Below are 15,362 nucleotides of genomic sequence, written 5' to 3'. Positions count from 1 at the left end.
AAAGAGACATTATTATTATAAGTGATATGCCATCTAACATACGTGTAAATATATAACTTCTGATCGTGAATTTTCTAATATATTTTTTATTTATTTAAGTTAACAAATTAAATCAATAGTTTTTTTTTCAATGAGTTCTTTTGATAATTCATTGTACATCTTAAATGACTTTTGATATTAATGCATATTGAATTCATTAATTTATCAATGATTTTTCTTTGTTGCTACTAAAATGAGTTGATTTTTTCATGGTTGCTAATAAATATTTAATGTTTTTATCTTTATCTTTTTTTATTTTACATATAAATACATCACTTTTATAACAAGTTGATTTTTAAATATGAATTAAAAAAAATCATATTTTTTTATTTAAATATGTCATTTTGTTTTCGTGACACTATTTTTTTCTTATATATATTTTTTAATGTTTGCGGGTGTTTTTGTACTTATTATTTTTTTTAACATTATTGGAAATATTGTATTCATAGAAAATTTAAATCATAATGTCTCTACATTATTGTGTCTACACGCATTTGCAAATTTAGGATCAACGTTCATAGTGTGTTTTTTGTGAAATGGATCAACTCTATCCGTATTTAAAATAATAATTAATATTTTTGTCATAAAAAATAATACTTTTTCATTAATGAATCAAATAGGAGATTCGTCTTACAAAATGATTCGTGAGATCGTCTTACAAAATTTTGTATGTTATCTTATTTATATATCTATATTATTTAGCAAAATCACAATTTATATTTAATTTAATAAATGTTTAGTGGTTTTATTTTAACATTATTATGATAATTTAGTTAATTTAGAGAATTTTATTTGACAATATTTTATCTATGTTTACACCATTTAAGTACATCGTGATTTTGGTTTTGATAAAATTCACTATTATGTTATTTTTATTATTTTTTCATTGTGACTTATATTTTGATGAAAAATATATTTTCTAATTTGAGAGAGCTGTCATTATGTTATAATCATACGGATTGAAAGTGTCATATGAATAAGTGAATATATATGATTTATTGTCATAATATATTTTCATTTTTTGTTTTTTATATCTATTTAGATTGATAAATACTCATAAATAATATGTTATTCGATTTTAAACATTATCTAAATCTCATTAATATATATTTCATTATTAGTTATCTATGTGCATCGCAAGTATACAAACAATATGTTATTCGATTTTAAACATTATCTAAATCTCATTAGTATATATTTTATTATTAGTTATCTATGTGCATCGCACGTATACATTCCTAGTTCAAATCAAATATATTACCCAAATGAAACTTTAGATCTCCGAACCATTGATAATCAAGGCAACCTCATGCATTCTCCTATAAATATCACGTACGAGAGTCCAATACAATGATTCATTGTTAATCAAGGTAGAACTCATGCATTCTTTTATAAATATCAGGTTTGAGAATTCAATTCATTCATTATATTGATTCTTAACAGCATCCTTAGACACTCTCTCATTTTATTCTCAATAACTGACTTGAGCGTCAGAAGACTACGCGAGACACTCTTCCGTCCCCCTTCTAACGGTCTCTTTTGTCATTTCAGATCTAGAGTAAATTTGAAATCTACATTTGAACTAATCTCATCTTGAACCGAATCTTATATTTTTATTGAGTATCAATAAAAGAAGCAATAATTTTCTCTTCAAATAAACATGGAGTTTGAGCTTCAGTAAAATTTAAAAAAATTCCAGTTTTATTGTCATTATCGATATAATTTTTTAAAAATGGCAAAATAACAGGTTTTCTTTTCTTTTTTTTCAAAAAACAAAAAAAGATAGAATCGTGCAACTTACTTGAAAAAAGAGAAGACCGTATAAATGAAATAGAATTTTGGGTACTTGGTATTACAATAGAAAGCGAGCATTGATACGAAATTAGATAACGAGTTGAAGGAAAATGTAGCATTTTTTTGTTTGTAATGCATGTTGGTCCCCTTCAAAAGCCTTGCAAGGCAGCAACATTCATTCAAGTTTGACACATTCTATTAAAAATTAAAGAAACCCAAGAACTCAAAGAACTAGAACCCTGCCTTCTCCCCAAGCGCCCACAACTGCCAATCGGAGAGAGCTGGTGGCCAGTGGGTGGGGAAGCCACGGAGATGTGACTAAAAACACATAGGCTCAAGTATGTCAAACTTGGGCTCAGGCCTTTGCTAATTTTGAATCCTATAAATGTTTTATACATATAACATTGTGATAATGCAGAAAGTTAGTAGATCATGGCTACTGCGGGGTGATCTTCATGCCCACACCCCATAGGCACGGCAATGCCTGATGTCCCAAGAATGGAATTTTTTTTAGTTTCCCCTCGCCTTCTCCAAATCAGGAAGATCTGCAGTGGATTGAAAAGGTAAAATGTAAGGCAAAGGAAGGCAACACGTGTATGTGATTGCAAGCGTGGAATACACCATCGAATTTGTCATGTTTTTGGGGCAATATAGCAGTCATTAGATGGTAAAAATAACCTCATTGTGAGTATGACCAAGAGAGCTTTAGAACAACTATTTTAGCTTGCCAAATGCAAGGATGACATTCAACTTAATAGAAGAAAATGCAAAAGGTTGCAAAAGCTACGCAAAAATCAATGACCAATCAGTCAGAGAAGGCAAGTATTTTTTAGCATTAACTAAATGAATAAGCAACCTACAAAATCGTGAAAAAACGATGGGAGTGGAATGCCATCTATTAGCATGGAAAACTACTAAAACACCCAACATAAAGCAATTAACAATCATTCTCGCTGTAACCAGTGAAATGTCCAAGTCTATTATGCTACTCATCCATGATAAACTTACAAAGCATTCCTTCATCACCACTGCTCTCATCATTTTCACCAGCGTACTGGAAAACAACATATATTTAAGTTAGATGACATCCCTTCAGACCAGAATTGATTGATCTCTAAAAAGGGATTTGGTTACCGCAAAGTCTTCATCAGAAGCCAGATTTGCTGCAAATGCAAAAAAGATATGGTCAAGCATAAAAAAAGTTGCCCTTGTCAAATTAAGGTTCAAGAATCATTTGAAGTAGCCTCACTGATCATCTGAAAATTGACTACGGTAGTCAGTGGCTTAGCCACATTTCTGTACAAACACCCAAATGACTAAAAGAAACTACAATAAAAATTTCGAACGTGCTACGTGAATAGAGTTCTATAAAATAAGTATATATGAGGACCAGAGGCAATACAGCTCTTTCCCACTGTAAAGCCTCCTTCAATGAAGAAAGGTAAATATGGGTAGGAATTCTAAGTGGTGGCATGAACTTACACTCTGAATCTTCATCATCCTCGTCACACCATCTATTCCAATCAACTTTGATGTATGGAGGAGGCTTTTGTTCAGATTTTAACAGTCTTTTCCACCACCCTTTTTGCTCTTTCTGAACAGAGCATAGTATATTCCTCAAACCAATTTTTGTCTTACATCCCTGCAGCAAAGTTTCATCACAGCAATGCATAGAGCGAAAAAAGTTGAACATTGAATCCTATCTTTATGTTCACGGTTAAGAATTTAGAAGACATGCACCATCTTTCAAAGAAGGTCTTTCACAAGAGTGGCTGGAAAGTTTGCACAGTAGAAAATAAAATGAAAAATGATGATCTTACGGGCGACCTGAGGAAATGATTTCAGTAAATAGTATGGCAATTTTATACTCTAAAATGAAAATACAAAGATTGCAACTGCTATATCACTTACTTTCAATATTTATTTATTTTTATTTAGCCACACAAACTTGAGGATCCACAAGACATAGTCCAACAAAAAGTTGTACTTTAATTCTGGAAATCCAGAGGCAAGTTGAGGAGCAAGAAATTGATAGATCCATGAAACATAATTCACAATATTGAGGTTCTTAAGTTTAGGAAATATGGTAAAGCAAACAAGTTTGATGCTTCTCTGCTTAAATAAAAAAAATACAGAGAATTTATCTCAAAACTTTCCCACAAGGAGAATATTGCATGCATTACCAGCAGAAGTCCTGTACACCTCAGAACAACAGAGAATAACAATGAAATATGCGACGTTTTTACAATTATACTCAACCTTTGTCACTGGCACAAAACCTGTTCCCTAACCCAACAGAAATTATACATGAAAAACACAGAAGAAAATGAGAAAAAGACTTCTATCTCATTCTTGAAACTTGAATCAAGAATCAAATTTCACCAACTGCTTCACAGGGAACAGAAGTTCATTTTTCATTGTGAGTGTACATGCTCATTGATAAAAAAAAAAAAAAAGAAAAAGAAACTGTCGGGACCAACAAAGATTTTTATTTTCTTCATCACACCTCCACAATGTCGCTCATACTATGTCGTCAGGACACAATCTTGCTTCAACATTCTAACAGTTCCGCTTCATTGTCATACAAGAATATTGCAAGTTGCAACAGTCAAGAGGCCAATTGCCCCAAATAAAAATCTTGAAGTACATCCCACAAAAAAAGTCACGCTTGAAAATTAAAAACTCCCTCCAAGAAATAATAACAAAACCTGGGGGTTAATATTTTCAAAGAGTCGGAGAGTGGCCAGGAAGGGTTCGCCATTGACGCCAACCGCAGAGAAAGTAAAGACGCCTTCAGGTTCACATTTGACCGAAACATCCTTAGCGTCGGGCAGTGACACGGTCAGGTATATTTTGTCCGACCGCTGTGCCCACAGAACCTCCGGCTGCCGGCTGTATGTATCAAACGAAGCAAGATCAAAGTAGAATTATGCCGCAATTAATTACCAAGAGTAGAAATTTCGAGTTATTGAGGCTACCTCATATTCAGGAAAGGAAGACGACCACTGGAGTGACCAGCGAAGAATGGAAGCCTAAAAATGAATCCACAACGCAGGGTTTGCCTTTTGCTGCTTGCGCTTTGGAGAAATTTACGCCTATAAAAAACACTTCTCGAAGGGCATCCACGTCCGTTCACGTTAATCCATGTTAATAACTCTCTATCTCCTCAAAAATTACGGGGTCCACGAGCCACATATTCATTACATTAACACTTTCCCATTATTAACACACACCCACATTCATTTAATATCAACTTTCATTATTTATGAGTCTCGCTGTCCACTTACTCATTTTTTTTTTTAATTATTTCAATATCTTTCTAATATTTTTAAAATTTTACAACAAATTTAACTAACCGTTATAGTTTGTATTTTATAATATTATATAAAAATTAGCCGTTATCGGGAGAATTTCTTCAGAACATGCCTTAATTAGCGACGGTTTTTGAAAAACTGTCACAAATAGCGACGATCGTTAAAAAAGCGTCGCAAGTAGCGACTTTTTTTAAAAAACTGTCGCAAGTAGCGACGCTTTTCAAATTGCGACGGTTTACGAAAAACCGTCGCAACTTGCGAAATAATACCGTTCATTCTGATGAATTTCTTGGCTGCCATGTCAGCGGAAATTAATAACTTCTACATCCACATTGGTGCATGAACATTAATGGGCGTTAATAATCACCCATTAATGCACCAATGTAGGTGCCCTAATTTCAATAACAAATTAAATTGAGTAAAAACAAACATATAAATAGAACTTTTGAAGAATAAAAAAAATTAAAATTGAGAGAAAAATCAGATTTTAATGCTAATCGAAGACATTTGTTTATAGACAAAAATTTGTATGAGACGATTTCATGGGTCGTATTTGTGAGACGAATCTCTTATTTGGGTCATCCATGAAAAAATATTATTTTTTATGTTAATAGTATTATTTTTTTACTGTGAATATGGGTAGGGTTGACCCGTCTCACAGATTAAGATCCGTGAGATGGTCTCACATCAGACTCGCTCTTGTTTATAATGACTAATGAGATAATTCCATACAAACTAAAATATTTTAAGATTCTTTGAATTTCAACCTTATATTAAGGATCTCCATGGAACACTACCCTCCAGCTAATTAAAATAAATCTAAATATATCCTATAAGTTTCCAATTATCTTTCAAATATTTAAAGTTGTAATTATGCAAATTAATATATATATTTTAATTCTAAATTGTTTTGTATGCATACCACAACTAAAAATATAAACAAACCGAGCTCGTTAGTAATCTTTTCGAGCAGATTCGAAAACTTTCATTTGTATTTGAATTTATTAAATGCAAGCCTAACTCTGACTCAAACATGTTTGTATTTTTTTTTGCTGTTGATCTCAAATCTAAATTAAATTATTATATAATTCATAAACCTCGATATTTTATTAATATATTAAATAAATATATTCAAGTCTTCCAAATATTTAGTTTTCAACATCGAATAGTTCACGAATGTTATTGAATACTTCAATTCAAATCGAACTCAGACAAAAAATTTAAAAAAATTGAACTTTGAACCTCAAGATCAAATATATATATTTCAAGTGAAATTCGAACCTTAAATTTTTCATTATATTCGGCTCAATTCGGTTCGTTTACACACTCAACTTTCTCCAAATGATAATTATATTCTTCCAACTTTTTTTCATTAATTTTCCTCCTCCAATCTACTTGGCTTTCTTCATACATGCAATGATACAAGAAACCAGTTTAATGTTGAGGTTTTTAAATTAAACAAAACATAGCACTGCCGTTTAAAAATCACCTCCCCCGTCAAGATACTCTTATTGTTGCAGCACTTCCAAGCATTCCTGTCTTGGGAGCTTCTCGAAATATTACATTATTAGTGGCCCTCTTAATCGTATCGAGTCACCTACAAGAAACCATGAAAAATGTTACATTTAATCGTGATTTTGGAACTTTCTTGTCTGATAGTGACAATAAGTTTAAGAGAATAGATCAAAGATTCACAGGAAATCATCGTCGTCACTGTCCGCATCAAGTTCAGCAGCAAAATCTGCTATGCTTTTTTCTAGACTAGCCAACTCGTAGGAGGAGGAGGGGCTTTTGAACTCGTATTTTCTTGATTCTTCCGCATCGGAATCATCATCTAAAACAACAATATCTGAACGTGTAGCAGGCCCTGCAACCGTATCTTTGCAACTTGAAGTTTCTGACATTATGGCAGATATTTTAGCATCTGTGAGAAATGGTTCATTCCTGCCCAACACTGCGCCGCTAGAGGATGATTTTATCTGCTCCCGTAGGCTATTTTCATGTTTCTACAAGCGGAAAAGGTATATAATGAATGGCTGGCTAGGCCAAACTAATGCAGATGAAAGTCAAATAAAGGATAGATTTCATTCCATCAACTACAAGGTATCATGTTCTGATATTCCTTCGAGGTCCGGATTCAACTGAAGATGTTTGAGTGCAACAGTGCAAGCACGTGTAGACGTGTAGTATTATTACCAATAATACCTATAAACTACCAGAAGAAAATAATGAACCAGAAAGTTTCTGATTTCTAATGCAATAAATACTCTCTTCTATCAGAAGAAAATAACGAACCAGAAAGTTTCCAACTTCTAATGGCAATAAGTACTCACTCTTCTATCAGGGACACGCTGCCTCTTTTCTGAATTTCCAAGCAATGATCCAAAAGCTTGAAGTGGTTTCTTTACCAACTGAACAGTTGCTTTAGCCTAACATAAAACAAGCCAGTCTTTTACTAAAAAACTTTATATGCACATTTTTTCACTGTTGCGTCGGATTTGAATGGTTATATTTAATAACGAGATTAATTAAATGGAAAATTAGCTAAATGCGACAAATTCAAATTACTAACTACTGTGTACATTTGGGAATGTCTCAGGCATCATTTCAATTTTTCATTCCCCACTTTTGCCAGAAAGCCAATGTAAAGCTACCTGTAAGTTTGTGACAATTCTAGCCTTGGAACTTCCAACATTTTGAGCCTCATTCTTGCGTTTTACAGAAGACAGCAAGTTCTGGGACTTGGTACCATTAGGTGAATTATTATACTCTTTAAACCTATTTTCAGCAGTTCTTAACACTTTATGTTCTTCAGGAGTCACAACCCCAGATTCTTTTGTTGCCTGCAAAAGAGAATGTGGCAACATCAAAGCATCATACCTGAGGCATGAGTTGAAGTATTCAAAATGAGGGGGAATGATGAGAATAAGAAATAGAGACCAAAGACAGAAGCTCCATCAAAAAATTAAAAGCTTCTAAGACAAAAATACTACACATTGATGTTATGGACCAGAGTTTTTGATAGATAGTTTCCCTGCATGGGACAGGCTTAGAACATCTAAGATTGGAAAACAAGATTAACTCAATGTCATACCTGATTGATTAAACCTCAATTTGCATAAGATAGCACCAGGCCTCGAGGAAGAAATTAGCTAAAATGAGAAAAAAAATATGTAATAATTCTTCCACTGTAGGCTTACCGCTTGCAGACGCCTTTGCTTCAGATACTCAACAGCCACTTCAAATGCAGGAGCTTTTTTAATAGATTGTCTTATAATGCTAACCATTGAATCGATGTTTCTTTCAATAAATGTGTTCTTGGATTTCAACAATCGTCGCAAATTACTAGAGGTGAGAGGCATCTGTTTAGCTTGATTAATAAATGGAAGGGTGAGGAGGCAGAGTATTGGAGCAAATCGACAAAGTTACAGCTAATTGCCAGTGAATACCAATTTCAAAAAGAGTCCTATTAGGCAAAACATAGCCAGTACTCTCGTCTTCTGCACGAGCTACAGCATCCCTCCATTCATTAAGTCCCTACAATGCCACTTAATAATTGCAGTAATAGCAGACAAAAGACGAAGAAAATAGAAATTCAATATAAAGCTGAAAAATGATTTCTCGTGGAAATTAATAGCATTTGCACATCTCAGTAAAGCAATTGGACCAACTCAAGAGTGGGATAATGTGACTCATCAAAGGGAAAAGCGAAGTCCAAAATATAGATAATTAAAATCATTATGAGGGTAGTTGGATTAATCACTTACAGAAACAACCGCTAGTTGCTGAGCAGTGAAATCAGCATCCTGCACCCTGAATCGTCATTTATAAGTAAACAAATCAGTGAAACAGCAAACCTAGAGATAAAACGCACAAAAGACAGAAACAGTTAACATCATAGATTGTAATGTCTTTGTTTAAATCGTAATCATAAATGACCAGAAAAAGATACCCGTAGATGTGAAGGTATGAACTATCTGTGAGAAGCTCTTTTTCATAAAGTCGAATACATATATCATAACTACGTTTATAGACCTGAAATAACAGAAAAGAGTTAGGTTGCAAAAGTAATATAGAAACTAGGAAGAACGACATTTTTAAAATATGAATTATGATGAACTATTGTTAAATTTCAGAGTAAATGGAAACTCAACTTTTTTCAAATAGTGAAATTTTCAACAATAAGAAATTACTCAATGGTTACATTCAATCAGAAAGCAGAAAGATTAAGAGCCTGCCTCGACAAGTGGAGGATCAGAACTTTCAGATTCAGCAGACGATGAGAGCAACTTTCTCCTCATTATTTCATAGATGTACAGCAAATAATGTGTGTCTTCTCTGGCATATCTGTAATGCAGAATTCCATAGACTAACAATAAAATCAAGTTGGTATAAACCAAGAGAATGTCAGAAGCTAAGATTGTATTTTGGATGGAAAATTTTGTTCCATACGAAGGAATACGATTTGGGGAAGGATTTGTTTTTGAAATTCATCAAAATTATTACAAAAACTATCTGACTTGATATAGAGTGGATTTGAAATTTAGTTGAATTTAGTTAATCCAAACAAGTTAAAATTCATCGATTCAAACACAATCTAATAGTATTTCACAATAGTTTTAGTTCAAAAAGCATATAAAGATGCCATAAATTTCATGGTTTGGATGTTATGATTTAAGCAAAATTTATAAATCCACTCTATATCAAGAAAAAAACAAGAAGAAGAGAAGCACCCACATAAAAATATTATTATTCAGATACAATGACCGAGCTCATACCACAGCCATGTTCAGCATCTTACTGATTGTCACAACAGTCACTCATCAAAACATTAAAACTGTCAACATATTTAAGTTAGTTAAATGACAACGTGTTTAAGTTGTATGAATCAGGACAAACGTCAACAGTCTTCTACAACCGTAGTCTTGAGGCACATTATGTTAAACTAAAAAGTTAAATACAGCAGCAATCAGTCGAAGAATGCAACAATTTATTGAAAAGTAAATCTTTTTATCCAACTTCAGTATAAATGAGCAAAAGAATTTTTTCTAGTAACACACAGGTGTTTACAGCAACAGGTAACCAACTGCAAAAGAACATACTTGATCATCTCATTAGGTAGTGGGCGGATTCTCCAGTCAGCATTCTGGTACCTTCACAAAATAGGATAGTTAATTAAGTACGGACAACTTTTCTCTACTCTAATAATTCCCACCTCTTTTGGCTATATCTCATCTCTGGGTGTGTGTATTGTTCGGGGTAGATGATTCAAAGAAGCAAACCACATTCTATGATTTCTAAAACAACAATAGACCATACTCTTTGTTTGCTGCAACTCCACAAAAACTAAGCAGCAGGTATGCAAGGCTGAACCTCTCCAATTTCAATATTCTTGAAGCCTATAAGAAAAGGAAGTGCGGCCATACTCAACTCCAGCAGCCAGAAATAAAAAAAAGGAAGCTCCTTTTGACAAACACATATATGTAAACCAACATCATGCTCATAATGTTTACTACAAACTCTTGTGTTGAGAGTTTGAATGGCTAAATTGCTTGCTAGGGTAATTGTAAAAATCGTGCATATAAAGTGCTTGGGAGAATAAAATGAGTAAATGACACATTTCGAATGGCTCAAATGGGACAGCAGGACCCCACAATAAGAGACAAAAACAATGTTAAGTCTTTTTCAACATAAATATACATAATAATCGATAAATTAAACATTGTCTCAAAGAGAGCTTCAGCCAAGAACCTGTCCTGTGTCGAACATATTACAGACATATATGCCGAAGTCTTGTTGAAGCCACAAAATATCATGATCTGCTCCATGGAATACCTGTTACGCCAAAAAAGATCATGACAAACTAAAGATACTTCAATCACAACAATGTACACCAATCTGTTTACTCACCTTTCTTTTCGATGGATCCTCAAATACTTCTCTGAGATGTGGACCAATTTGAGAGTGAAGTTTCAGGGTATCGATGACAAAATCCTCGGTTCTTGTAGATACTTGCATCAGGCAGGTTAGCCCTTGAAAAGAGCGAAATTGGTTGTGTTCCAAATCAACCTGCATAACAGTAGCTCAGGCACAGAAAAACAGATCAACAGAATCACGCATTTGCCTGTAAATAATGCAATTCCTAAAACCACTTTCTTCTTTTGGGCATTGTTCTAAAAAAGCAGTCGTCCATTGCCCCGATTTTTATAAGCCGCTTAGGTGGCCGTCTAACTTAACATATATAATTTTTTATTGTTTTAATTTATGTTTTTTAAAACAAGATTGTTTAACATATTTTTCAATCAATTTGTATCGTATTAAGAAGAAGAATATGTCACTAATTTTGAGTTTGAATCCGATATGGAAGAATTATTGGAGTATTCAAGAAAAATTAGATATTTAAGTAAAAAGAAAAATCGCATAGGCGGCGGCCAATTCTCGATTTTATCAATTTTGTTACTGGACAAGTAGAAACAGGAAATTGCGATAATTAAGGACTGAAATCGCTGCGATCACAAACCACAGCAGAAAGATAAACCAATTGTTTCAAAAAAATATGATATAATAGTTTGATCAATCAAATTCAAAGAAAAAAGGATTATCGTGATGCATTAAGCCACATTAAATACTCAAATCACATCATATTGAAGCCATGATTTATTCTAACCGAAATATCCTTTCAAACTTAGATCTGAATTCAATAGCTTTGGAAATTTTCTAACATTTAGATACCCAAGAGCACAAGTATAAAATTTGCATGTTCCATGGCATATTTAGTTAATGTGTTTGCAATAACAAAAGACATTTGTCGATATATTACAATGAGGCATAGACACTGCAAAATTTACCGCAAATTCCTTGACGTTACGCAGCTTAATGGCCAACTGCTTCAGTTCCTTTACTTCTTGGACAAAGTTGAATGGAGTATTTTCGATTGGAGGAGGTTTTACAGGCTCAGCATTGTGATCACTTGTATCAATAAAGTCGAGGACAGAAAGCTTCTCCTGTTAGTGCATTCACAAAACGAATTAGCATAACAGATAATAGGTAATAGGTTTCTCTTTCTCCTGTTAGTGCATACACAAAATAAATTGGTATTATACATGATTTTATACATCCGTGAGACAAATGTTAAAAAAATGCAATAGCCAATTAGCATTTTGCAACACATGGTTTAAAATCGAAGGTGAAATTATAAGTAAATATCTATATTTTTACCATTCTCTTATGCAAAAAATAGAAAGGCAAAAGAGAAAAGAGCAACATACAGATGCAACTAAAAAATATAAGGGAACATTGCGATAATCATCCCTGAACTCGAGTGTAGCACGTTCGCCCGTATAGTAAAGATTACATGAGTTAATAGATGCATCATAGTCCCTTCTTAGAGAAATGGAAAGTGTGCACTATCAAATACTGATTCTCAAGGTAATTAAGATGCTTCTATGTGATAGATATTTGTAATCTCGACAAGAATTTAAAAAAAATGGCATTGTTCCACAGTCTCCAGCTTCGAGGAATTGACATAGTGCACTATTAATAGTAATTATCCAGGCAATCTAGATACTTCATACTTCCATGCCATATATATCCGTAACCATAACTCACCTTTACGCACTTCGCCTTGTGCATGAGAAAATAGTGTATTGATTATTTCACAAAGCTTCAAGTCATGCAATTTGCTTCAACAAACATGCTTGCTATTAAACTACAGAACCAACAAAACTGAATTTCCGAGAAAATTCAATATCAGTACCATTATTCACCAAAGGGGAAGTACAATGTCGATAAAACATAGCACACACTTCTATAACATCAAGCGTGCAGGCAGGTAGAAATAACAAAGGACCGGGAAAAAAAACACACACACACACGCACACATGCACACACATTCAATAACTAACCAAGGGATGTATGAACCTTGACCCATCGTCACTTATCTGCAACGAGACATGGTCAAATGGCTGGTTCGAATTGTCCACCACGATTTTATACTCGTCCTGCGGCCTCGGTGTCGTGGGAACATGAAACGGAATTTTTTGTTTAACTTTCGATGCCACCTTCACTTCTAAAACTCCCTTCAATCCCCTACTTTCTGTTTTATTCTGCAAACTCTTAAACTCCTCCAAGTACGCATCAATCTTGCCGAAAATCTGGTCATTCGTATTCTCCAGCCAATCGTACGCTGCATCGTCATCAAATTTATCACCAGGAAAAGCAATTGGCTTCCCGCATAAATTTTCTGACTCCCCAATTTTTTGTAGCATGCATTTCAACTTTCCATCAATTTCTTCAACTGGGTTCTTGAATTCTTGAAAATTGTTATAGAAATGGAAGTCTTTTTCTGAGGGCACCCCTCTAGATGAACCTGACAGCTTCGCTATCGAGGTGGTTAACCCTTTCGTTTCTGTAAAGCTTCGTAACGCCAGATGCTTTCCTGAGTCGTCTTCTTCGGGTTGATCGATTTCCATACCCTTTTTTTTCAAGAAAATAAGGCTTCGTCGAAATTATATTGGTTTCGGCATTAAATGAGAAGGAAACTTAGTTAGGGTTTAAATAACTTATCGCATCATCCGAAAAATGCCGGAGGACCACCAATATTTAGTAGACATGGGGAATGCGAAACTTATGTCCCCACTACTACGCGGCACACAAAGCAAATGGGTTGATCACTTGTGCGGCGGCGCGTTCATTACGTGACGTCGCTGGCGGCCGGAAACGGTTTCTTTGATCTTCTCTCTGAATTTCAAGTGGAAACTTAAACCTCGAACCTCTCTTTGCCATTTACATGGGGACAAAGTTAAGGGTGCCTTAAAATTTAAATACACGCTATTTCCTAATTTTGCATTAAAAATGGACAAAGTTACCTTAAATGTTACTTTTCAAATTCTACCATAAAAATAACACTTTCAAAGCACAAATTTACCATATCTATTAATTCTTTATTTTGGTAAAAAGTTATATTGATTACAAATTATTTTATTTATTTGGTATATAAAAAATGTAATTTTTACAAATTTGAAATGAAGTTTAGAAGTTTAATATTATGGGTCATGGTATAACTAAGACAAAAACTTGTGTGAGACGATCTCATGGATCGTATTTGTAAGACGGATCTTTTATTTGGGTCACCCATAAAAAAGTATTACTTTTTATGCTAATAGTATTATTTTTTGTTGTGAATATGAGTATGGTTGACCCGTCTCACAGATTATTATCCGTGAGACGGTTTCATATAAGACTTACTCTATAACTAATCATTTGATCTTATAAATTATTTCAAGTAATCAATTTAATTTCACTTTAGACAACTCTTTTTTTTATTATTATTGCCTGAGGATTAAAAATAAAACTTCTACTTATTTTAGAATTAAACTATTTTTTATGTCTTATTTTCCACACTCGGTTTTATTTTAAAAAAGTAGGTATATGTATTTAAAAAAAAACTATATGTTGTTGAGCTCAAATTCTGCAAAGCCCATTAGCAATAAGTCCATCAAATGTGAGAAGCCCAGTTGCCAAGTCTATGAATAAATAAGTCGATGCGCACGTTTGTAGAAGCAGACCCACGATCTATGATTGATTTCCAATGCATATGTTTAGAGATGTCAATGGAGTGAGTATGTGACGGGTTTGACCCACGATCTATGATTGATTTCCAATGCATATGTGTAAAGATGTCAATGGAGTGAGTATGTGACGGGTTTGGCTAAACCCAAGACCTTCCCATAAAAAAAACTTTGATCCACCCACTTCGGTTAAATATTCTTCGGACTCATCCCACCTCGAATACGAAACGGGGGCGGGTAGACCCGTGAGACCCGTGAAACCCGATTTTTTTTTAAATATTCATTCCAACAAGTGATTGAGTTTGAATACAAGTGAAAACAATGGCACTCAATTTGTTTGATTTTTTCCTAAAACAATAGCCATCCCTTAAAAACCAAACTACCCTAAGTTGAGATCATCTGACCCAAAAAAAAAAACATGAGACCCTTTGACCGAATTAGAAACCAAATAAAGGCCTAAATATTAAATTATCTTATTATTTGATAAGACGGTGAATGATGCGAGATATAAATACGACATAATAAAACATTACTTAGTTCTATAGTATAAATTAAGTCAAACATAGAATAAAACAAAGATGTATAATAATAATAATAATAATAATAATAGCTAGCAAAAAATAAACACGCATTGCATGTGTTATTG

At 33.6% G+C, this 15,362-nt stretch overlaps 2 protein-coding genes across 3 annotated transcripts; both read right to left on the bottom strand.

Moving 5' to 3' along the window:
* Positions 1–1,891: 1,891 nt before the first annotated feature.
* Positions 1,892–4,928, bottom strand: LOC140804686 (co-chaperone protein p23-2). The gene is made up of 6 exons (XM_073160780.1): positions 4,812–4,928; positions 4,542–4,725; positions 3,316–3,475; positions 2,968–2,996; positions 2,842–2,887; positions 1,892–2,378 (listed from the first exon to the last, which is right to left on the bottom strand). Exons 1-6 carry the CDS (start codon positions 4,814–4,816, stop codon positions 2,344–2,346), a joined length of 459 nt encoding a protein of 152 aa, XP_073016881.1. The 5' UTR covers positions 4,817–4,928; the 3' UTR covers positions 1,892–2,343.
* Positions 4,929–6,409: 1,481 nt separating this feature from the next.
* On the bottom strand, positions 6,410–13,946 carry LOC140804685 (protein RRP6-like 2). Of its 2 annotated transcripts, XR_012112186.1 has the most exons (16): positions 13,052–13,946; positions 11,996–12,151; positions 11,058–11,216; positions 10,899–10,982; positions 10,467–10,546; positions 10,250–10,300; positions 9,386–9,494; positions 9,100–9,182; positions 8,915–8,960; positions 8,597–8,684; positions 8,348–8,517; positions 7,802–7,990; positions 7,481–7,576; positions 6,843–7,153; positions 6,637–6,744; positions 6,410–6,550 (listed from the first exon to the last, which is right to left on the bottom strand). XR_012112186.1 is itself a non-coding variant. In XM_073160779.1 (15 exons), exons 1-15 carry the CDS (start codon positions 13,616–13,618, stop codon positions 6,741–6,743), a joined length of 2,193 nt encoding a protein of 730 aa, XP_073016880.1. In that variant the 5' UTR covers positions 13,619–13,946; the 3' UTR covers positions 6,608–6,740. The 2 variants fall into 2 exon arrangements, 1 of the variants encoding a protein (XP_073016880.1); XM_073160779.1 differs by lacking the exon at positions 6,410–6,550 and having other exon boundaries at positions 6,608–6,744.
* Between the last annotated feature and the right edge of the window lie 1,416 nt (positions 13,947–15,362).

This window comes from Primulina eburnea, chromosome 11, assembly GCF_022965805.1.
Source record: "Primulina eburnea isolate SZY01 chromosome 11, ASM2296580v1, whole genome shotgun sequence".
Taxonomy (NCBI): Eukaryota; Viridiplantae; Streptophyta; class Magnoliopsida; order Lamiales; family Gesneriaceae; genus Primulina; species Primulina eburnea.
This window is presented reverse-complemented; position numbering and strand designations above follow the sequence as displayed.

What these genes read in the sequence shown, in the direction of transcription:
- LOC140804686 (XM_073160780.1), bottom strand. An exon ending in TTGAAAATATTAACCCCCAG is followed by an intron (nt 3,476 to 4,541) that starts GTTTTGTTATTA and finishes ACTTTGCTGCAG; the next exon opens with GGATGTAAGACAAAAATTGG. An exon ending in CTTCTGATGAAGACTTTGCG is followed by an intron (nt 2,888 to 2,967) that starts GTAACCAAATCC and finishes GTTGTTTTCCAG; the next exon opens with TACGCTGGTGAAAATGATGA.
- LOC140804685 (XM_073160779.1), bottom strand. Translation starts at nt 13,618, where the DNA reads ATGGAAATCGATCAACCCGAAGAAGACGACTCAGGAAAGCATCTGGCG. An exon ending in CTGATCCTCCACTTGTCGAG is followed by an intron (nt 9,183 to 9,385) that starts GCAGGCTCTTAA and finishes CTGTTATTTCAG; the next exon opens with GTCTATAAACGTAGTTATGA. An exon ending in AGCGTGTCCCTGATAGAAGA is followed by an intron (nt 7,154 to 7,480) that starts GTGAGTACTTAT and finishes TTCCGCTTGTAG; the next exon opens with AAACATGAAAATAGCCTACG.